This window comes from Copidosoma floridanum, unplaced genomic scaffold, assembly GCF_036245765.1.
Source record: "Copidosoma floridanum isolate Cflo_tuat_1 unplaced genomic scaffold, Cflo_Japanese_pri ptg000030l, whole genome shotgun sequence".
NCBI lineage: Eukaryota > Metazoa > Arthropoda > Insecta > Hymenoptera > Encyrtidae > Copidosoma > Copidosoma floridanum.
In genome coordinates this window covers 4228103-4251266 of record NW_028321907.1, presented here as the reverse complement: position 1 = coordinate 4251266, position 23164 = coordinate 4228103, and the positions used below count along the sequence as shown (strand labels likewise).

The window sequence follows — 23164 nt, the reverse complement described above, 5'->3', positions numbered from 1 at the left end:
CAGACCACCTGTGTTGGTGTTGTATAGCGATGTAATACATAGGTATATGGTATACATGTGTCGTGAACAAGTACGTCTGCTACCCACGTGACCTCCTGACCTCCCGGACACTATTTATTTATTTCCATCACAAATATCTCGCTAAAATGGTCCTTTATCCACAATTTTTAATACAGCATATTACAGAGGAAGACTTCATCTTCAAAACGTATAAATTCAGTCTGCTGGGACATTTAATTTAGGTTCATTATAAACGAAAACAAATTGTTTTTCACGCTGCCCCATAGGAACACGTGCTAATAGTTACAACTTTGAGCTCGGATTTCTCAAAATTTTGACCCATTCGAAATATAATTAAGACCACCATTAAATTCAGTAGACTTTTATTTACAAGAAATAATATATCTCTGTTTGGGGACTTTCGCGAAGGAGCCCCCTTAATCGTCGCCGTGGCAAATATTACATCCATATAGGTACCTACCATCATTTTCCACATCATCCTCTTCAACGTTGATATATACTTAAACGATTTTATACCATAAATTGTACAGATAAGCTGGGTGGAAAAGCGCGGGATGGTACACTTTTTGCCCCCCTCTTTCATTCAAGCCAAGCTGTTCAATCGGCCGCGCACCTGCAGCTAATTGGCCGATTCAACGCAACCACTGACTGAGCTTATTCCAAAAAATACAAACTTTTAAGCTGTTGCGATGGAAAGTTACATACGAGTGTGTATACATCACCTATTATATGTTTTCCATAACAATATCCAAAAAAATAAAAGAGCACCCGCGCGGTACAAATGTAGAATACCCCGTTCCGGATGTAACGCGCGCGTCGCACAGCTCAGCTATTGTTTAAAAAAATGTATGCCGTTGCACCACATAAAATTATACTTTCTTCTTTGGAAATGTTTTGTTTATGTTTCCTATAGCGTGATCTATTCGTTGTACCGCCTGATTGAGTTAAACTGGGGAGAGACAAAAGAGAGGAGAAGCTTGGGCTGTGCACAAATTATATATGTATACGGTCATCGGAAAATATTGTGCATAACTTTCGTTGTTTTTTTTTTTTTTTTTTTTTATATATACATGATTGAAAGAAAAACACCGTTGTTGATGGTAATAAAAATACGAGAGCAACAACTGTTACAACAACGACGACGACGGCTACGGTAACTTGCATTGGTTATTGCTCAAAAGCGAGTGTAGGGTTCTATATACATACATGTATAGAAAACACCTATTTCGGTGACAATTAAACGCGGGTACGGGTAATCGGCGACAAGGTCGGCGCAAGTTTAATGAAATATATGGGGCGTGCGTACAGGCGATGCGAATTATAATGCGTCGCAATAGCATATTATTTGCGTGTGTATACTTATATGTATAGGTATTTTGCCTTGGCTGTACACCCTACACGTACACATGTATTTGAGATACATATCCTTTGATACCGTACGTATGGGCAGTCACACACACGCGCGCGCGTATTATAGGAACATTGAATTAAGTCAAAATTAATGGACGCGCGCTTGTGCGTATATACAATATGTATATATACGAGGGGTGGGAAACGCTAAAACGCAACAACCATCGTGTATGTCGAGGGGGCCATTCTTTTGTCCTTTACCGTGTACGTACAGGTTGTATACTCCGCTCAACCCCCGTTCGATGATCAGCGCTACCCCCGATATGCGCGTGTGTGTGTGTACACGAGGGACAAAAATAGCTGCCACCGCGGTGGCTCTTGGAAAAAATCTCAGGCAACCTATATAACGTCATATTATATTATCTGCCCTGTATCGCGGCCTTTTTTTTTTAATACATTTATCAATTCCTGGAAAATGCATTTTTTTTTTTTTCAAGCGTCAAATTACCGTTAAGAAAAATTATTTTTGGAAATCGAGTTGTGTATTCTCCATTGATGGGTTGTGAATAGGAAAAAAGGAAAAAAAAATCTGACGTTGTGGCTCACGTTTTCATCAGCCTTCAAAAAAATACTCACGTCCGTACAGCTGTATGCCTGTATTGATTGGCCAACGGTGACAAAATTACACCTACCGTCGTATATTTTCGGTTGGCTTTGATGATGAAAAAAAAAAATTTTTGGTCCTTGGGTTTTTTTTTTGTCCCGTAACCGCGTGAATGATAGTGTCGAGAGGCATAACCGGGTGACGTTGACGTGGGAAGGGTATCGCGTGTCCATTAATGGATTCATTGTCTCGCGAGGGAGGCCTCCTCGTTACGGAAAAACCATCCTTTGCGCGAAATAGTATATAAAGGACCGAAATCTCGGGGGGTTTTAGCCATCCGGTCTTTTTCCTTCGACCCGCCAGGACGTCGCGCAAAAGAATATCACTCATGAGGCTTGCCGTTGTCATCGTGAGTTCAATCACTTGCTCCAAAATTGCGTAATCGTTTGGAGAATTTTTTCCTTTTTTTTATGGTGTTTGACGTTAATTTTTCACAGTTGACTTCTCTGGCGTTCACGACGAGGGGAAACGGAAGAATAATGTCCATAGGAAGTTACGGCGATGACTTTTCGGAGCTGGATTTTCCGGACGATCGGGACGATTGCGCTGATGGATTGTGCTCATTGTATGCTAATAAGCGGATGATGGTGCCGGAGAAGGTGGTCGAGCGCCGGCAACTTGTACCCAAGGTAAAACCTTTTTTTTTTTTTCTTCCACTTTTTACACGTTTTCAGTTACAAGATCGTAACTTGCATGAATATAATTAGTACTTGGGTTAGATTTTTACGTGGTTTTTCAATTGTATCTTCGTTTTTTTTTTTTTTTTTTTTTTTTTCATAAACCTTGAGGTGCATTGAGTTATAAATTTTCCGTGGTCTTGAAAACTGTATACTCCACTTTGGCATTTCCCCCCAGAAATAAAAAGAGTAATCATGTAGTTTTCGAGTTAAAAAAAAAAAAAAATTACTTGTAAGTGGCATAATACAATTGAAGTTAATTGAAAATCGGGTGTAATTTTGGGGTACGATTTAGTTAAGATGAAAATCGTAGTTTTAGGGAACGGGAGGGCGGGTATTTTTCCAAAGTACGAAAACGATTGTCGAATTTTCCAACAAAATTTCAGTCTTACGATCCGACGGATTCTTCGAGTCAATGGAAACCAGTTTGTGGCTGCGCGATTCATTACAAGGTGATTAATCTCGGCACTGGTTACTATCCGCAATACATCCAGACAGCGAAATGCAAGTCCAAAATGTGCTCCGGCAAGTGTTACCAGTGCACATACTACTACCACAGAGTGAGTACGATACAATTTTTTTAATCATTTACATGTATATTTATCTACGGTTTCGCTAAAAAGCTTTGAAAGGAAGGAAAAATAAGTCGATGTTGATAAAATAAAACTTTCCCACGTAGACTCAAGTTTTGGCGAAACGTGGAATGAATTCCATCCTCACATTAGATAGTGAATTCGATATTCGGGAGGTGGAGGAGGTGACCATCCCGCAGTCCTTGAGTGATAAATGGCAGCTATTGTCCATACTCGTTCCCGTGACTTGTGTGGCCGTCGAGAAACCGTAAATATTTTTTAAACGCATTACCAAATGTTGCCAATAATCATATATAATTATTATTTTATTGTTTACAGCTCGAGCAATCCATTGTAACGATAAATTACATTTTTCATTTACTTGTTTGTTACTCATCATCGTGTTCTTCAAAAATATACTTCGTTATTATTTTTATTTAAAAAATTTTTACTTAATTAATACGGCCAAAAAAGATGCTTATTTGAGAAAATGTATAAAAAACATTTGTAACAATACTTTAATTTAATAATAAAATGGAAACTATTAAAACCTTCGTTGAGAACTTGATTGAGACATCCTACAATGGTATCCAAAAATTTTTAATAGTTCATTACTTTTAATATTTGAAATTTCCAGCGTCTCTGATTACAGGAATAGTTCCACGGAAATATAATACAACGTGATGATATAGCATTAGCATTTTACAAGAGTACTTTAAAAGAGCCTTTGACAAAGAATCATCCACAGATGGTTCGAGAAATAAAAAGAAAGAAAGAAAATTTAGCTTATCTTTTACGGCTCAATCAGAGTTTACGGTGAGACAGGTACGGATGTTTACGTCCACAAAACCCTAAAACGAGGCATTAAAAGTATCCAAGGGAAAATACAATGCAGAATTACGGGCGTTTCAAATGCCAACTTTCTCGTTCCGAAGAGTGCTGGAAAAGGGTGCCGGGTAGAAGCAATTGAAGAAAAAAAAAAAAATCAATTAATTTGAAGCGTTAGACCCTTGGCTTGGTGTGATTGTCTTTTGGATTCAAATTTTTATGTTTCCGTGCTGAAATATTAAAAATGTGTACAGATAACAATTTGATACGAACGCGAGAATGAATAAATTTTATGGTAAACGAGAAGTTGAAAAAAATTCCAAGCAAACGTAAAACCTATTGATAGCGGAACAAATGGTTATATTCAAAAAGTTCCTTCACCTCTCGGTTGTTTAATCAACTCAATGTGGCACAAAACTCATGGGTCTCAAGTGCCGAATAAAGTATAATGCGATTTTGTAGATAACGGCGGACAAATTTTCCTCTCGTGCTGATTGAGCCGAGCAACAACAGATACCGGATATTACTTACCGAACACATGTTCGATAACCACGGTAATCCTTTTGAAAGCTTTTGAAAGCGATAGCGCGTATAAAATGTTTGCACTTTGATGCCAATGACGTTGTTGGACCGCGTGCGCAAGTACAAAGAAGTTTATTTAACCATAAGTATCATGCGCGTGCCTTTCGTAGCCACTCTCAATAAAAAAGTTTAAATACGTCCCTTTCGTTCGAGAAATGAGGGTTTATTTACAATTATGTACAAAATTAGTAAAACTGGGTGGGGAAAAACGAGGATGTCGTTGCTAAAATATTCATTTTTCGTGATTAACTTTTATCTTTATGAAAAAAAAGAGAGAAAAAAAAAGTTGAACCCGGGGTTGTGTGTATATTAAGTGGAGTCATCGTTTCAGGAGACCCGATATCTCATCTCTGACACTTCCCTTTCTTCTTTCCTTAAAATATACGATTGCCGATTCCCAGGAGAATAAATGAGGAAACCGCCACAAATTCTCTCTTTTGTATACTTCTTCCAAGAGTTTGGAGGACAAGTACAAGTATATATTTTTTGAATTTACAATAATACATATATACATGTAATTATACCAGTGCGAGGTTTTTGATGATATACTGAAGTTATTATTTCCATGGAAGTATATTTGTATAATAAATGTGTCCAAAAATGTACATAATGATCACAGTCAGTTCTCGGAACTGAACCGATGACTTGATTTATTTTTTTTCATTCTTATAATATAACGGGCGCCCCCCTTGGGCAGTGAAGCAAAGAATGTCCCTTACAGATCGCACACTCCGGTACATGTTCGCTCGTTCCGAAATGAACGTGTAGTTATACGACCTGAGACAGTTTTACTCACTTCCACCTGTGGTGAGGAACATTATTACTATTTATTATAGGCCCTCTGACAAAACTTAAGTGTGCATAGGTATGTTATATGTAGAGGATGGAAAAATAAGCTTGACTTGCAGTATTTTTCGAAATAAATGAGACTTGCAAGAAGTGTAGAGAGTAAAACGTGTAAGAAAATCAATAGAAATTAAAAGATACAAGCACCTGATTTTTTATAATTTTACAAGAGAAAGAAAAAATATGTGCCTACTTTTTTAATCCATAATGTTTTTGAATTTCTTCAACTTTGACATTTTATCGTACGATACATAGACAAAGACTGGAAAAGTTGCTTACTAGATGAGAATAAAAAAGGTTCAAAGCTAATGAGATTGAATTTCAACTAGTACTTGGAACCGTATAGCTGTACTAAAAATTATGAACATATTATAGTGAAGATAAACAAACACACTTCTCTACGCAATTATGAGCAATTTGTTTTTATGGGTGCAATACGTTTAACAGTTGCATGAAAATGGAGCGTCTCGCCGACTGATATGAGCACTCCTCGTATATAAAAATTAACTACGGAATTTGCACGCAGATTTTATATTCTACACACCAACCCTATAGGTATCTCAATAATTGCAACTAGCTCTTGTATCGATTTATTTATTGATTCCTGTGTATTGTACTTACGCGAGGAAAATGTTATGAATTATTAACTCTATCTACAAATTAAATATCAACTTTCGCTCAGTCATAGTGATCAAAATATTTTTTCTCTTTTATGATAGGCTTTTTGCATAGGATGAAAAGAAACTAGTCATAGGTGACATAAGTATGGCTTTTAAGAATAAAAAGTACAAAAATTTTTGAAAATTCTTTTTTAATAAAAACCGATTTTTTTTATTTCTTTCTTAAGTTAATGATTGGTAAATTAATTTATGAACTCTCTTTATTAGTATAAATAAATGATAATGGAATAATCACCTTTAATTGATCAGTGATGAACGTATTATAAAAGAACTTTTTTAATATAAAAATACTCATGACACGGTTGGTTGTTGACGTTATCTACAAATTTTTAAGTTGATGTTGTACTAGGAGTTTCTTGCGTTGCTGAAAATTAATGCCACAATTACCTCGACTAGAAAGAATATATTGTACCAAATGCGGAAAAAATTCATAAATTTTTGTATCGCAACCTTTGTAAGAATATTCCAAGGCAGTGGCAATCGTTCTCATGTCGCCTTCGATGCTTCTGGCCCAATTTTCAACGTCTCCCAACTCTTTTAGAGCCCCTGAGAAAGATTCTACCAACTGAAGCCAAGATTGTGTTTGTTTGGCAAAATTCGTTGCATTGGTCTGTAACTGTTTAGCTTCGGCATCAAGTTTTTTCTGGTTTAAATATGCTTGTGCCACTCTACACATGTAACATAAGTTTAATTACCAATTGCCTGTAATTTCTTTCATCAAGTGCACAGTTACTTACCCAACATTCAAGTGGTCCACTAAGGCTTGTGTCAAATCATTTGCAGCTTGAACAGCTTCTTTGCGTTTTTGTTCTGCATTGGAATAGTTTGGTGTGGATACATAATCGATAATAAGTATGAATAAAAAAAAAAAAGAAAGAGCGTAATATTGTTAAGTAAACTACCTTGACTTTCTTTTCTCGCTGCCTGCTTACTTTGATGTTCTCTTACAATATTTGACAACATGTTCAATATGAATTGAATGTGCAGTATACCTAGGAATTGGAACAAGCTTATGGTAAGAAAAAAAAAAAAAAAATGAAAGAATTTCTTATTGTTTGGTACGTACTAATATAAGCACAAGTACAAATTTATTTATTTAACGTTCTGATTGTTTACAATGAATTTTAAGCTATGAAGCGTCACACAAATAATGGTTAGTCGATCGCACTAGTCCAGTTGGTGTTTTCATCACGACGTCAAACAAATCAGCTGCTGAAGTCGAAGATGCGGAGAACCCAGAACGTTTTACCATGTGACGGTAAATTATTTTGTTGGCTGCTTGTTTTGATGGTGCGGCTCTTTATCAGTGACGGCAGAAAATATTAAAAGCGATTTTAATTATCAACCATACTTAAGCATTATTTTTTCTCCAAGTAGCGATTGCAAAACTTTTATAATTACTAATCTGTAGGTCCTTACATTTGTAAGAAAATTTTTTTTTTACTATTCTTCAAATTTTATATTGCATATACAGATGGTATGAACTTAAATTTATCCTTATACTTTCATAAAAATACTCTGTGCTTTTGAATGTATGAGGAAATTAAATTATTGGTGTATATATTATGTTAGCTGTGTTACACTACTTGCAATGGTTATCTCAGTTCTGAGCAAAAAACAAGATTTAAAGAAAATTGTAATCAGTAGTCGTATTATAAGATAACTGTCTTGATAGACCAAATCAATTTAATTTCCTGAATAAAAATAACGCATTATTCTTTTAAATCATTTCGTTGCTTTCAAGTACACATTTCAAAATTTATTAATTATATTATATAAATTATATTGATGATCATTTTTATTGGCAAGTAATCGGTATAAATTACTTATTTTGATTAAATTATACTTCTAACAGTGAAAAAAAAAAAAAAAAAATTAAAAGGATGAGTCGAGGTAATTGGGATGCAAGGGCAGTAGATAATAATAGGATTAATCAGTGAGAAGTGTAATTGGAAGTCCAAGTTAAAAAAAGATAAAATATTGATAAAGAATATGATCGTGTGAAGTAGTAAAGAGCACATGCTCACTTCCTACCTATGAAAAAAGTGAAGGATCTTGTTATTACATAAGCTGTCATTGTACGAACGATTCAGTTAATTTTGCACCCCTAGACTTGAAATTAAAGTTCAGTCAAGCCCCTATTTGATTGTAATCTTGACTTAATATTGAAGCTTGTGGATCTTCAAAAACTTCGAAACTTGAGTTTCTTTGTTGACTGGAATGATCATATTCTTTGTCACATACTAGAAGCGCGCAATAATCATCAGAAGAATCTTCATTGATTCAAGAGTTAAGATCTTCATTAAATTCATCTTCAACTGTTCTCTTTCAAAAATTTCAACATTTTTTCTTTCTTTCATTCTTTTTCTCTGAGCGTTTGAAACTTGCAAACTTCCCTCTATCATCCGATACCTCTTGATTCAAAACCTTATAAACAAATAAATATGTTAGAGAACTTACATTAACTGATTCACATTTATTTTGTTACATTTTTCTACAGTAGTAACTAGCTTTTGTATTACCATGAATCATAAATTTTTTGACATTATTGTGTTCAAAAGAGATTAAGGTCAAAACCTCGCTATTTTACATAAGCTACATTATTAATAAGAGTTTAAATAAAGTACGGATTAATTTTTTTTTCGTTTTTTAAAGTAAAATACACAAGTATACATCTGTACATGAAAGTACCTGGAGCAGGAAAAAAAAAAACTTGATCGATCACAATTTATCTTTTACAAAATAATTTTCATTACATTCAATATCACCGAATGCGTTCTTATCATCAACTTTATAAAAATTGCTAATTCAAATTGTGCAGAAAGATATTTTTGCCCATTCTGACCTTTCAGTATGTGTAAAACATTCGATTAATACACAACATTGCTGGGCCAAGATGAGATAAATTATACGCATTTACAATGAAAGACTATGAATAAAACATAAATTTTATATTTCTGTGACCCAGAGTATATATTTAGAAGATAATTGGGTCAGGTTGGGTCAAAGGATCATGTCACACAAACAGCTCCCAACACCTGGCATCTCGCATCAAACCCGTCTCACTTAATATCGACCTGAAATTTATCAAGTAACGAAAACAATAATTGTCGTATCCAGACAATGGGGAATTTGCACTTGGCAATTCCTGGATTTTTATTAGTTTTACTTATTATACATTCTATTACACACGCACTCTTTTTTGTTCTTTTTTCATGCACACATTTTCATCCACAAACATTCTCTTGCTTGTTCATAGATATAAGAATTTTGTAAATAAGTTTTAAAAAGGCAGTTTACAAAAATATGCTCGGACCATATTACGAAAAACAAGAGTGGAACTTTGGGAAGCCAGCGATTATAATTGCAATCGGATGTGCTCCCAGTGTAAAGATGATCAATTTATTGAAGCTCAGCGTGCCTAGAGCTGCCGCCTCGATCCCAATTTTTACTTCGCGAGTCATGTTGATGTAAACTACCTGAATTATGTGCCGAATCGCTATGTGTGTAACGATCAAACTTACGTGGTGAGTACGAAGGCGATCTGGATCTTTTCTCGTAGCGACTGGAGCGTCGACGATTTGAATAGCTGGGGCTAGGTGAACGCCGATAATTTCCTCTGTTGTTATAACTATAAGTAAATTATCATGTAAAATTTGTAATAAAAAAATCGAAAAATTGTCTGGGTTTCACGAAACTTACTCTCTCCTTCTCGGTCCATCCCAATTGCCGCCACCGCCACCACCGTATCCATAACCACCACCACCACCCCGGTTGTCATATGTATGCGTTGGTTTGCCGATGTAAATTCCTGGTGTTGGAGTATGAGCGCGTTCCGTTATAGAATAGTCCACTCTGATTCTTCTTCCATCAATTTCCATCCCACTGCACTGTTCTTTGGCTACTTTTGCATCTTCAACTGATTCAAAGTACACAAAGCAAAAGCCTTTGGGACGCTTTGTCTGAAATACAAAACGAAATTTTTCTTTTATATCAATAGCTATCAGTGATATAGACATATAAGTATAGTACTGACGCAAAGTAACAATTATTAAAGAAAGAGAGTGTTGCCCAAGGCCTTTAGCGTATTGCTCAAACTTTCAAGTCATGCGCTCTATTTCTTGGGCTAGGATAATATTCCCCAGCACATTTGCTCCCTCAAGAAGGAAGCCAACTATGTTCATGTTGTAGATGTACTGATTGCAAGGGGATTTGGGTGAGAGTAGAGAAACCTTGTGAAAAATTAGCAAATACCTTGGCGTCGTTGACCACAACCACACTTTCGACAGGCCCATACTTGGAGAAGATGTGGTAGAGCTGCTGCTCCGTTGTGCTAATGGAGAGGCCAAAGACACCAATGCAGCGGCCAGGACAGGGGTTGTCTCTGTTGCCGATGTGACGCCTCCTTGATGACATCGGACTCCTGGAGTGCGACCTATGGAAGTTGCGGTCCCTGGAGTAGCGGGACCTAGAGTAGGAGCGCGAGCGGCTACGAGATCCACGGCCTCCACGGTAAGGCGATCGGCTGCGGCTTCTGCTTTCACCCTTGCGGCCATCATACTTGGAGCTCCGGTATGACTTGCGGCTTCGGGTCATCGAATGGCTGCGCGACCTCGAGTAATTTTTCACGGACCGGTGGCTAGACTCCTTGTGGTCCCGATACTTGCTTGACTTGGAGTGCGAGCGTGATTCCTGCATGACGTCGTCTCTTCGGGAGCGTCTTGGACTTGAACTGCGACTGGTGCTTCTTTGCTGTGTGCGTAGGATAGTTAACATTACTTTTACATTGAGATAATTCTAACTCTTGAGAGTTTTCCTTATACCATGCACAATAATTTTGGCATTCGTTGGACATGCCTTCTTTCTCTATTCATTTTTCTTCCTTTTTAGACTACTGTAAATGAATATACGACTACTGCTACAAACTGCTGATGCTCTCTGCAATTTGCTTCAGAGCAAACTGTTTTACTACTAAGACAATAACACACACGGTTTGTTTTCATTTTCTACTTATAGGTACCAAAGTACTTGAGACTTTCACCTTTTTAATCCTCCAAAACTTTATTTAATTTGCTGAGTGAGGCAATTACGTAAATGTATGTCCACATACAGTCAAAAGCAGTTTTGAAATGAATTCATAACTTATTTCTACACTAATAAACAGCAGCAACGAGAACAAATGATAAGTGGCATGAAAAATTGATAGAAACGTCGTTTTACAAATCATTTTGAGTCACTGGAAAATGTTAGAGCTTGTAAAACAAATTTAAATACAGAAATGATAATGTTTTAGATGAATGTTGGTATTTATAAAAACCGACGAGAAAGTATTGATAGGTTAATATTTAATTACAAAAAATAAAATAAACGTTTACAGAAACTATGGTGCTCGTGCAAAGAATATTATTTTTACATGGTTACACGCGTTACGCGAGCATTTTGTCAGGTACTTACTTATAGGGTTCTCTGAGCTGACCGAGTTCTAAAACAATGCAGTTTAAAACGAAAAAAAAAAAAAAAAAAAAAAAAAAACACGTTCGGAAATAGATGCTCTGAAAAGGTTATGCTCGAGTAAGTTAAAAAATATTCACATGGTGAAAATGAAGAAAAACTTTTGGCTAATTTTTACATCGCATGCTTGTAATACACGTGCTTATAAATTTTAAAAACATAACCGACATGAGTATACAACTACGAATGAATCATGCACTTAATTAATGTAGTTTACAGATGATAAAACCTATACTTTTGGCTACACGCGGCGGGGAGATAGGAGCGTCTTACCTTAGAGTCATCCATATCATGGAGATTTGTAGCTAGACACCTATCAAGTTCTTTCTACTTATATCCAACGAGAAAAATGTCCAAGTCCAACGAATAAAAATTAATATTTTTACGTTAAGTGGCTTTCTTCTTACATATACAAAGCTCAAGTAGCGAGTATCGCTGCTACATGTGCATGGGAATGAGCTATGGCTGCCCGACTAGCACCTTCGTGCTTTTTGGCTCTCTCCCTCTGGGTGATTTGCTGATGGCTGCACTGCTACAGAGCCTCAGAGAGACGCAACCACACGAGCGTGAAGAAGTACCTATACTGCAGTAGAAATCAAAATTATAACGAATACATGTAATGAGATATTGCGTTGGTGTGATGAGTACTTACTTAATATTGTACTTACTTGCAAATATTTTATGCACTTTATCTTTATGCAGCTCAATAAAAGTACTCAGTAATCCTACACGTAAGTATACTCATACAACATTTAGCCAATAAACACGCACGTGTATATATACGTATGCCAAGGTATAATATGGCGGGGATCGGTCGGCGTCGGCGTCGGATCGCGTCGCATCTATCTGCGCGCGCTTGTGCGCACTGCGCAGTTGTGCACGCACATATATAATATATAAATATATATCGATGACAAAGAGATGAGGTGACCATAGACATATCAAAGATAGACTGCATATTCTAAGGGGGGCACGGACAAATATTCGTAGTTCTATTTTCCTTGATAAATACCCTCAATCTCCGTATACGAGAAAGGATTAATGAAAGGACTGACTGACTGCCCTCAACTTTTCTCTTTGTTTTCTCTCGTCGAATGAGTAAACTTGAGCTTCGCTTCACTCACTGCCCTTGCTCGGAATGAGCAGTCTATTCATTCTTCATATGTCTATGGTGATATCTCTAAAGAATCAGTATCACGTGACTGTCGACAGAATACGCCTTGATCTGATTGGTCGTGAGGGACGAAAGGCGGTACATTTAAATGTACAAATGAGATTACGTAGACAAGCGCTGGCTACATGTAGCGCCCTACAGGCTAATCAAAGTTGTTTTATTCGTTTGAACTTAGATTTATTTTTAAAATTTAATCATTCGATTTTGATTAAATAATTATTAGAAATATGTTTAATCAAAAAAGTTTGGTGGATTGGCGCGCGGAGCCGCGCAGGGGGTGAAGTCTCCTAGTATGTATATATATACACACGTTTACGTGGGCCACCATGCCGTGAAAAATAAAGCGCGAAAGATTTAAAAACAATAAAATGTATTCAATAAAATAATACATTGGAAATATTTGTAATTAAATAAAATCTGTGACGTATTTTAAGTTTGTTTACTGAAAATAAACGGTTATACAATTAGCTCAGGGTATCAATTGGATCTGCGTCACTGAGTGAGTGACGGTCACTCTTTCCTTTTTTATTCTCTGTAAAGGTGTCTGCAACTCTGCAGAATGTCACAAAAAAAATCCATATTTTATTTTCAATAGTACTTCTGTTATTATGTTACGTAAACAAATTATACATTAACAGAAAATGATTTTTAACCAAACAATATTCGGATAAATATACTGCACCTACACTATTAGTATTAATTTTTTTAATTTGATAACCAACTCCCCGCATTTGAAAGGTAAAAGTTTTAGCAGGGGATTTGTGGTTTCAGGTCTCAGCGGATTCACGGAAACAGATGGTGATCAGTATATAGGTATAATCATGTGTTGCCCGCGCGCTTATTCGATCGCCTTCTGCTGATGGGGACAGTCTTCACTTAAAACTCGTTTATATATACACCTGTGGCCTCTGGCCTCTCTCTCTCTCAAAGTCTTGAGTCCTGCGCAAGCCGGCGGTCTCGCTGATATATGATGGGTCATGGGGTCGTCACGGGACCACAACCAGCTACTCGGATAGGCCAAACCTTGGGCAAGGGGCACCAATAACAGCTCAGAAGTTGCGGCGGCGACAGTTTCCGGCTACTATCTGTCGCCACGGTCGCAGTCACATGACGCGCTTTCGCGATATTCGCCGTCGTCGCTGCTGCTATACTTTACCGTCTATGTGTCTATTCCATATTGAACAGTGCTCATTTGGTAGCGCTGCCGTCACAGAGTGCTAGTGTTCGGAACGTGCGTGTATCATCAGGGTATACCTGCCTCCCGTCTGCTTGAACCTATACGCATCGTCCTCGAGATTATACTTAGTTCAAAGACAGAAGTGAAGAAACAACAACGAAAGTGCGAGTGTGCCTGTTGGAGAGCTAACTCCAGTGAACCCAAATAATCGTCTGCTCAACAATCCCCGAAGACGAGGCGTCGTTCCCTGTTGGCCGAGAGTATAGATAATAAATAGTCCAGCCGCCCGCCCCGTGTACGGTATACACACGCAAGCAAGCAGGCTATCTTGCTTACTCACACGCACACATACCTGCACACACGTATACATATATACGTACAAGCTCCAATACCACGCAACGCATCCGCGTCAGCAGAAGTAGCAGAGTAGCAGTTGTTGGGTGCTAAATAAGTAGTTAAAGCAGCAGCAACAGCATCAGGATGAGCACAGCAGAGAACCCGATCTACGGGCCGTTCTTCGGCGTGATGGGTGCCGCATCGGCCATCATTTTTTCCGGTGAGTAATGCAAGTACCTTGCGGTCAATCTATATACATGTATAATATCGAGTAAGGTTCCCCCGAGGCGCTTTCGGGGCCACGATCGAGCGAGCTACCGAGAGAGCAGGTCTCGTGACTCGGGCTGTGCTCACGCTCTGGGCGTCGACCCACCGTCAAAACACCGGAGGACAGTCTGAACCAGCTGTCGAGGTCCGACTCCTTTTTTTTTTTTTTTTTTTTTTTTAGAAGAGGAAGGCTCTCGTGATCTCTGCCAACTTCTTTTTGGAGCTGCTCGATTGCGCTTGTGATGATTAATATGACTGTGTATCATTATGAACTCGGGCCCACAGCTGCGCTCACCGTAACTCACAATATCATCGAATTCTTGCTCAACGGACCATGTTATTCATTTGCAGTACCACCGATGTATGGCAATTCTGGTATTTAACCAGTCTCAACATTTTTTTTCTCGCACCTGGTAATGTCACATGAATTTTTGACACAACATCGATTTCATCAATGAAAGCTCAAGTGCCCAACTTTAGAAGCTCCAATTTACTTCTGATAGAGGCCGAGTGGCCGTTGTATAGGGACTCAATGTTTCAAGTGGCAAAATCAGTTATGTTTGCAAAGTAACAAGTGCATGGCAGGGAATATCAGTAGCAGAAGAAAAATTCATTAAACATCAATGATGCGTGTAACTTGTGCATGTATGAGAATTGGGGTTGGCGGGGAGCACAGAGCAGCAGTAGCCGAAGAAGAAGGAGTCAAAAAGCAGCATGCACGCGGAGGCGAGAGGGAAGAAACAGTTTCGATCGACGTCGACATCGTCTTCGTCGCGTCGCAAAGGAAAGTGGTGCGCGCGCGCGCCTCGTGCGTTTTTCCCACCTATATATACCTACACGGCATTCTACTCTACTCCGACTTCTCTCTGCTGTTTCTCTTCTCTCTCCTCGCGTGTATGTATATATCCTTACCCACACGCGCCCACATTTTCGCCCCCGCACCCGTGCATGTGCCGTACTTACGTCTCGCTGTCCCTTTCGAGAAAATCAATACGAATCCCTTTTGCGCGGCCGCGCCGATTCATCGATCAGCTAACGCTTGAATCCCAGCATTAATGAACAACGCACGGACCACATTCCCCCGCACCGTCAGACTTATGTCTAATTTTATCCTTATCAATGGAAAAATTAGCAGTGCGTCAGATAATCACAATACATCCCCCCAACCGACGTCTCGCTCTTGCTCCTCCTACTTCTGCAGCTACTGCTTCGATCAACTTTTGTCAAATGTCCAAGTTTTTATTCATCTTCCAATTTCGCTTTTTAAAACGCGTACATATCTTCGATGGACAACATGATTTTTTACTACCGAGGGCTTGCACGTCATTGACGTTTGATCAATCTGCCATTGACATCGATGTATCAACTGTATTTGATTATCGATAACTCAATGAAAGTAAAAAATGATTATTTAGGAGAAAAAATATTCTAACATCGTTGATGAAACTCCCGAACAAAACTAAATAATTCCACAGAAAGGCATTCTCTTCCTGATGCCATTTGACGAATGGATGCAGGCGGATATAGTTTTGCCAGTCAACGTAGTGCATCTACTTACCCAGAGCATAAAAGCCGAGTATAGTCGTCGAGGCTAGGCACACAAGAGATCTTGATCACCGGCCAAATGGGCCAACGCGTATAGGGGTGCCTATATTATACCCTACTATTTCTTCTCGCTTCCTCGTCGTCCGTTTCTTCTTATTCATCATTTTCTCTAATTTTCTGCAGGCCACGGGTATATAATCACCCATACGTATCTACGCTCATATTTTGGAAAAGCTGCAGCTGTTTACCCAAAATCGCCAAACCGAAAGCCTGGAAATCCTAACAGGTCGCATCGGTAGCCCAATTTTTCCTCCCTTTTCTCCCACGCTTTTGGTTTCACTATCATTCGTGAGTGCTACTGTCATGTTTCCGATGGACATTGGTGCATCTTCTTGCCTTCATTTTTCTCTCACCAAAATCATCAAATTAATTTGATGCAAATAATTGATACAACGTGCATGTTGGTGAATGCAAGGCTCCTCTCGGTGCCGATTGAATAGATGTAAGGCGCAAAAAGAGAACTCGAGGATGATAACTATCGCTCAGTCAAGCTTATCGCGGAAGTGAGCACCACGCCTCCCTGTATATAGAGTGCCATGGCTTGGTGAGCTCCATCCAGCTCGCGGGGCCACCGGACCTCTCTTTAGCATTACATGATTCCTCGGTCATGTGATTGCACGCCGTGTGTTACACGCGTATAATATACGTGCGCCTCTTGTAATACCTTCTCTGCTCACACCAGCAGCACCGAGCGCACAACAGCGTGAGGATCATGTGACCACGGGGCGTATGTACAAATCCGCACGCGATATTCCGATCGACAACTCCAAATGCGCGGTTGCTGGCTGCACTTATAATATACTTTTCATGCCTCATTGCCTATACTCATTTTACGTTTGGTTTTTCATTTTCCAATATAAGTAGTTGGGGAAAACAAATGTTCCATATTACCTGTTACTGATCATCAATCTCTTGTCTATTCGCACGTCTTTACAACGCTGTTGTTCTCAAATGCAATCGTCTACGTTGATGATTTATCTTGACAATGGGTGGATCGTTACAGAGAAGCACGAAAATAAACATTTCGTACCCCACATAAGCATTATCAATCAGCTGTTACACCACGACGACGTGAGTGGTGTTTATAAGTAGTTAAATGTCATCTCAGAGTGTGAATTTCTCACTGTGAGGGTACGGTAATGTTACTCCTGATAAAAGCTGGCCTCTTTTTACAGTGACAAAATCGAGCATACTCATCAGATAAAGCATTATCGTAATTTTACAGTAAATGACTGAAAACTCAGAGCAAAGAACTTGAATGTTTTGCGGTAAATTATAGTTTCCAAATACATTTTCGTCAATGCGCAATTTTGATCAGTAAAATTTACAAGGATTTAGAAATGATTTAACTTACCCGCTATCGTTGTTTTGAGGCCTTGTAAAAGCGACGAAGTAACTTAAAGTTTTAAACATACGTAAAAAAAATAAGTAATTACAACAGTAACAGAGGTACGAAATTGTAACATGTTTTATGTATACACGTAGCCCTGGGAGCAGCGTATGGCACTGCAAAATCAGGTACCGGAATCGCAGCGATGTCCGTCATGAGGCCTGAGCTCATCATGAAGTCCATCATTCCCGTCGTCATGGCGGGTATCATTGCCATTTACGGCCTGGTCGTGGCCGTCCTGATTGCTGGAGGCCTTGATCCACCAGCTTCTTATCCTCTATTTAGGTAAACCAATGATTTTATGACATTTATTTTAATGACGGCACGCGCGCGTTCAACCATAATTAATACTGATTTGATGACTTGCAGAGGTTTCATTCACTTGGGAGCTGGTCTGGCTGTCGGTTTCTCAGGACTAGCTGCCGGTTTCGCGATCGGCATTGTGGGTGACGCCGGAGTCAGGGGTACGGCCCAACAACCTCGCCTCTTCGTCGGTATGATCTTGATTCTCATCTTCGCCGAGGTATTAGGTCTCTACGGTCTCATCGTCGCCATCTACTTGTACACTAAATCAACGGCTTGAACAGCTCGATCGCGACGCTCAACCAAAGAAAATCAAAGTCATGATTTTCTTTCGCGATTCCAAAGCCTTTCTATCCACCTCCCAAGATTTATTTGTTGAGCCTACATTGTTTAGTTTAATTGCGCTGATTGTTGTACGATTGTCCATCGATACGCTTTTATATACATGTATATATTTTTTCTACATATTTATGTGTATATATCACCGTATCATATTATTATTATTTTTATTATTATTATTATTATAATTATTAGTATTATCATTACACTTATAGAAAAAGTGAAAGAAATAGACTACCATTTTTCTGATAACTTTTGGCTCGTTTAACCTTGTTTTACCCAATCAATTGAATTTACCTTACACAGTGGTCACTTTTTTTTAAATTTTACTACTTGTTTTGTATCTAAATGATTATGTCGAAAGACTTTCGTAACCGTGCGAAAATCGTATAATTTCTCTTTTACTGTAAAAAAAAAAAGTAGTAGATACAAATTGAAAAGAAAAAAAAACAATGATTAAAAAAAAGAATAAAGATTCAAAAATGAAAGTGAAAATAAATCATGATTTTGATTTCTGTCACGGTCTGGTTGATAATTATCACGCAAACAAAAGAGTATTGAGTAAATAAAAAGCGTCATTAAATATAGTGGCAAGAAAGTCGCCTACGGTCGACAACTTTGCTCAACACGAATTTTAGTTATAAATTACCTAATAATGAGTAACTTTTAGATTTGAAAAAAAAAATAATAATAATGGTAAAAAAAAAAATGCGAGGGAACTGAAAAACACAAAGTTTTAATTATGTCATGTACACACGCAGTTTATTGATACGAAACGAAATTATCTCTAATATGCAGGGCGCAAGTGATGAGTTGAAAAATATGAGATAAAGTATACGTGACGGGTAACATTGATTTACATAAGAAAATTCCAAGATTGCAGTAACGATTTACAAAGATAAACGTAAAGAAAAAAAATATGTAAATCGATGGTAGACATAACATTGATAGTGCGTAAGAAATGTATAATATGGTCAACACTTGGTATCCCACGTTTAATCAAGCATAATCATTGAAAATCGAAACTTGAAATAATAGAGAAAAAGCGAACACACTGATGTTTGAGTGCTTCAGGTATCGAAAGATTATTAACAACGCGCGTCATCGGAGTTATGATGATAAGACCAAAATATAGATAGGAAGAGAGAAACACGTATGAGTCTGGTTGCTGCTACACGCGATAGAGCTAGCACTGATGGATGAATCGACGACACCTTCATTGCATTTTCTCATTGCAAATTGTGACTATACCAAAATCACCGCCTCTATTGCTACTACTACTACTGCTACTACTACTACTACTACTACCATCTTTATTACAATTACAAGAGAGGAAAAATTAAGTTACAATAACTGCTGCGAACGTGCTTTTGAAATGAAGACGTTTCGTCGAAGCTGGAAATATCCGCTAGATCAAGAGGCAAAAACAAAAGAGGACCGAAAGCTGACTGCAGAGCAACACGCGTGAAAAATTAAAAATTGTGTGGGAAATAATGATAACGATAATATACATTCCATAAAAATGAAATCGCGAAGGAGACGAGTAGATTCGAGCCCTCACGCACTTACACGCTAACGTGTATACGAACACTGCCCAAGGTCATGTGGGAGCCCTCCGAAGACTTCTCTCGGAGTTCATGCACTTTGTTTGGCACCACGTATTTGTTCGCTCCTCTCGTCTCCGAGGCTCGGGGGCCGCGCTCTTGTTCTTTTATCACTCCTATTACAGTGTTTCCTATCTATATTATATACCTATAAATGTAAATCGTACATCCAGCAACATCGTCATTCATATACCAATCTTTTGCAAGCGGCACGCGCTGGGGCTGCACTTTTTTTTCTAGTTTTTACCCTATATTTCGATGATCGAATCGCTTCGAAATTTTCAACATCGTCTATCAGCATCATCCTTGCGTTAAAAAAAATTGTTTCGGTGCCGCAGAAATGCAGCTGAAATCTGCGAGAGAAATCTCATCTCGGACGAAGTATTATTTGAAGCAACAAGTACTGAAATTGCAAGCTGTAATTGTTGAAGCGTTGAATTGAAGTTGGCGACCGAAAGATGAAGAAAAAAAACTATTGCTGGACCAGGACGCAGGCTATGATTCATTTTGTATTTGTGAAACTTGACGGCTCGTATTTAAGTAAAAAATAAAGAAAATTCAATTGACACAAGTTAGATGCTTGAAAAAAGCTGGAGAACAAAAGAGAGATGAGTGTTATTCGTATCAAGTGTCAATGCAGGCCAAGGGTGCGTTAGAAATTTCATTGAAATAACTGAGATAAAATGATGCAACTAGAGGAAGAAAAAATGATGTAAAATTGTACGGCACACATGAAGAAATGGAAATTCAACGGGAGATTTATTCGCGTGCCGGGAAGCACGGCGGTGAGTGAGCAACACTTGTTATTAACTCGTACGTACATCGATGCTTGACTGATCTACGAATCTTACATCACACTGATTGGAACAATAATATAATATGTCCATTGACAGATCAAATATTGAAAAGTTTTGAAAGGTGAACAAAAGAATTGATTGAACAACAGCACGCGTTATCGACACAGTGTATATCCTTTTCTGTTACTTATTGAATAATTGAATATTATAGAAATTTACATGTGCATATAATTATTATATACACACACTTATAAATATATACATATATATACATGCGTAATGCAACAAGAAAAACCACTCAAATGTAATTACTGAGTAAATTTGTTTATTCGCGTTTACACCTCAGCAACTATACTCTATATTATATAGTGCGCGCGTGTGTATTGTATATACCATATTATATATTGTGAAAATAATTTGTTTATGATCCTCCCCCTTCAACTCCCAAAAACCCCTCGCATTGTGTTAATAAATGGCTTAAATAAAGTTAAGGATTGATGCTGTAGGTATTGATCTCGCGCATTTTACCGAATTTTGCGTAGCATATCTACAAGAAAAAAAAATAATAATAATTAAAAACATGTTAATTAATGTGAAGACGTCGTACTAAAATTTATTATTGTTGTAAAGTATTGCAAGAAGACCAGTTGAAAGAGTAGGGGGAGCTGATAGAGATAGAAAGTTTTGCGTGAGTGCATTTTTTGAATGAAAGAGAATTAAATAAAATTTGAAAAAGAAAAAAGCTACAACATAAATTCAAGGAGATGAGAGTGAGGATGTTTGATATTGAATTCTATAGCACCAACACCCAAATGTGTCCCTAACACGCAAATATATACACACATGATATGCATACATACGTACGTATTCACAAAAAAAAGATAAGTAAGCGCAGAAAGACGCCGTCACCAATAAAATAGTCACATTGTCACCATCACCACCGCCGTTGCCGTCGTTAAACTGCTGCCCATCCCCTCCTTCTCCTACCCCATAGTGCTACTATCTTCCAGTTTTACTATACAGTAGATTCATTGTTGAGCGCTCAAAGTGATACTTGAATTGAATGGATTATTTATGTTACTATTCGTATTCGATGTTAAATGAAGAACATACAAAAATCGTGTTTAATAAAAATTTAATTTGGACAAACGAGGCTTTTATCAACCTATCATTCCCTCTATGTTAGCTCAATTCTATGCGTCCTTATTTTTAATCACAATTCGTTTGGTTTTCTTTTTGATAAAATTTTTTCACGATATCTACATAAATTCAAACGAACGATTTGTTACAATGATGAATTACTGACAATAGAATCACCCGTTCCGTTTACCAAAACGTTAATGGGAAAGGCGTTTTTTTTTGTTTTTTTTTTTTTTTTTTTTTGTTAAATTTATGAATAAATTAGATATACCGCATTTTGAGGATATCGGGTGTTCTGTGTATTATGTAAGACAATAACATTATTATGTCTTAAATTATCATAAAAATGAAATATAATGGCTATTACGATGCATTACGCATTACAAAATTATTAATGTAAAATTGTGTAAGATATATTGAAAATATATAATTAAAAAAAAAACAAAAAAAAACAAGTTTTAATTTTATAAAAGTAACTCATACCAACGCAATAATAATTTTTAGTGATATTGGACTCCATTTTATAACTCTATTACCTACCTACTCGTTTGATTTTGGCCCAAAAGTTGTGGTTACGCATTCGCGTATCATCAGCACCAGAAGCTGGATTAAAATGATTGTCGTCCTGTGAAATATAATATTGTAAAATAATTTTTTTTTCTGGTGTATCAAACCAGTCTTCAGTAGCAATATATTTTTATTTTTTGCTTTTTGACAAATTTTATACAAAAGTTTTTATCTTGCAAACACTTAATTGCAAGTCTGCAGTTACACGTTAAACCGCAAGTGGCAGTATAATGACCCCTAAATTAGTTTTTCCAATTATTTTGCCTCAGACAGTGCTCGGAAGCTTCACTCGGAGTTCTATTAGTATGGCAATAATATCAATATATTTTTATGTTTTGCATATGCCCTTTTCCTGGTTAATCAAAAATTTCTGTGTAGCAAATCTTTTATAACTATGAATATTTCTAACACGTTAAACAATGCTCCATCTCGTATTTTAGTGGGAACTCTTGTATATAACCAACATATAAATGCAAACCATATACTTAAGTAGAATATCTATACTTTTGGAAGTCGATTTTTAGGTAAAAGATAACTTGCCGCAAATAGCTCAGAAATGTCAACTTTTTAATGTCTATCTATTAAATTAAAGTGTTGTTACAACTTAGGGGTAATAATTATTTGGATCAGCGCCATCTAGCGGTCGTATGTAGATGTCGTCATGTCGTGACCGGGCTTCCGTAAAGGTATGATTGTTTATTGTTTTACTAAAAAATAAAATTGACACCTAGGAT

General features: G+C 37.5%; 4 protein-coding genes across 9 annotated transcripts; 2 read left to right on the top strand and 2 right to left on the bottom strand.

Moving 5' to 3' along the window:
- The first annotated feature begins 2363 nt into the window (after window positions 1-2363).
- On the top strand, window positions 2364-3686 carry LOC111643144 (prothoracicotropic hormone-like). Its single transcript, XM_089596339.1, has 5 exons — window positions 2364-2384; window positions 2473-2664; window positions 3081-3272; window positions 3392-3552; window positions 3624-3686. The coding sequence occupies exons 1-5, from the start codon at window positions 2364-2366 to the stop codon at window positions 3640-3642; spliced, it is 585 nt and encodes a 194-aa protein (XP_089452465.1). The 3' UTR covers window positions 3643-3686.
- A 2694-nt stretch (window positions 3687-6380) lies between these two features.
- Window positions 6381-7600, bottom strand: Blos1 (biogenesis of lysosome-related organelles complex 1 subunit 1). Its single transcript, XM_014353155.3, has 5 exons — window positions 7287-7600; window positions 7123-7212; window positions 6958-7030; window positions 6671-6888; window positions 6381-6584 (listed from the first exon to the last, which is right to left on the bottom strand). The coding sequence occupies exons 2-5, from the start codon at window positions 7181-7183 to the stop codon at window positions 6550-6552; spliced, it is 387 nt and encodes a 128-aa protein (XP_014208641.1). The 5' UTR covers window positions 7184-7212; window positions 7287-7600; the 3' UTR covers window positions 6381-6549.
- A 131-nt stretch (window positions 7601-7731) lies between these two features.
- Window positions 7732-12546, bottom strand: tra2 (transformer 2). 6 transcript variants are annotated; one of them, XM_023390352.2, is made up of 6 exons: window positions 12400-12545; window positions 12005-12314; window positions 10475-10972; window positions 9923-10182; window positions 9745-9851; window positions 7732-8647 (listed from the first exon to the last, which is right to left on the bottom strand). In XM_023390352.2, the coding sequence occupies exons 2-6, from the start codon at window positions 12017-12019 to the stop codon at window positions 8622-8624; spliced, it is 906 nt and encodes a 301-aa protein (XP_023246120.2). In that variant the 5' UTR covers window positions 12020-12314; window positions 12400-12545; the 3' UTR covers window positions 7732-8621. The 6 variants fall into 6 exon arrangements, with proteins under 6 accessions (XP_023246120.2, XP_089452292.1, XP_014208640.2 ...); XM_089596166.1 differs by having other exon boundaries at window positions 7733-8647; window positions 9741-9851; XM_014353154.3 differs by having other exon boundaries at window positions 7734-8647; window positions 12139-12314.
- Window positions 12547-14037: 1491 nt separating this feature from the next.
- On the top strand, window positions 14038-21872 carry Vha16 (vacuolar H+ ATP synthase 16 kDa proteolipid subunit). Its single transcript, XM_014353245.3, has 3 exons — window positions 14038-14638; window positions 17776-17965; window positions 18050-21872. Exons 1-3 carry the CDS (start codon window positions 14563-14565, stop codon window positions 18261-18263), a joined length of 480 nt encoding a protein of 159 aa, XP_014208731.1. The 5' UTR covers window positions 14038-14562; the 3' UTR covers window positions 18264-21872.
- The last annotated feature ends 1292 nt before the right edge of the window (window positions 21873-23164 follow it).

Bases quoted from the DNA above. Each gene is read 5' to 3' on its own strand.
- LOC111643144 (XM_089596339.1), top strand. From the start codon at position 2,364: ATGAGGCTTGCCGTTGTCATC. The intron at 2,385-2,472 runs GTGAGTTCAATC...AATTTTTCACAG, and splicing joins TGAGGCTTGCCGTTGTCATC to TTGACTTCTCTGGCGTTCAC. The intron at 2,665-3,080 runs GTAAAACCTTTT...CGATTGTCGAAT, and splicing joins GCCGGCAACTTGTACCCAAG to TTTCCAACAAAATTTCAGTC.
- Blos1 (XM_014353155.3), bottom strand. From the start codon at position 7,183: ATGTTGTCAAATATTGTAAGAGAACATCAAAGTAAGCAGGCAGCGAGA. The intron at 7,031-7,122 runs GTAGTTTACTTA...ATTCCAATGCAG, and splicing joins AGCGAGAAAAGAAAGTCAAG to AACAAAAACGCAAAGAAGCT. The intron at 6,585-6,670 runs GTTGCGATACAA...ATTAATTTTCAG, and splicing joins CTTGGAATATTCTTACAAAG to CAACGCAAGAAACTCCTAGT.
- tra2 (XM_023390351.2), bottom strand. The intron at 10,183-10,474 runs GTATTTGCTAAT...TTTGTATTTCAG, and splicing joins TTGTGGTCAACGACGCCAAG to ACAAAGCGTCCCAAAGGCTT. The intron at 9,852-9,922 runs GTAAGTTTCGTG...ATTTACTTATAG, and splicing joins GATGGACCGAGAAGGAGAGA to TTATAACAACAGAGGAAATT.
- Vha16 (XM_014353245.3), top strand. From the start codon at position 14,563: ATGAGCACAGCAGAGAACCCGATCTACGGGCCGTTCTTCGGCGTGATG. The intron at 14,639-17,775 runs GTGAGTAATGCA...GTATACACGTAG, and splicing joins ATCGGCCATCATTTTTTCCG to CCCTGGGAGCAGCGTATGGC. The intron at 17,966-18,049 runs GTAAACCAATGA...GATGACTTGCAG, and splicing joins GCTTCTTATCCTCTATTTAG to AGGTTTCATTCACTTGGGAG.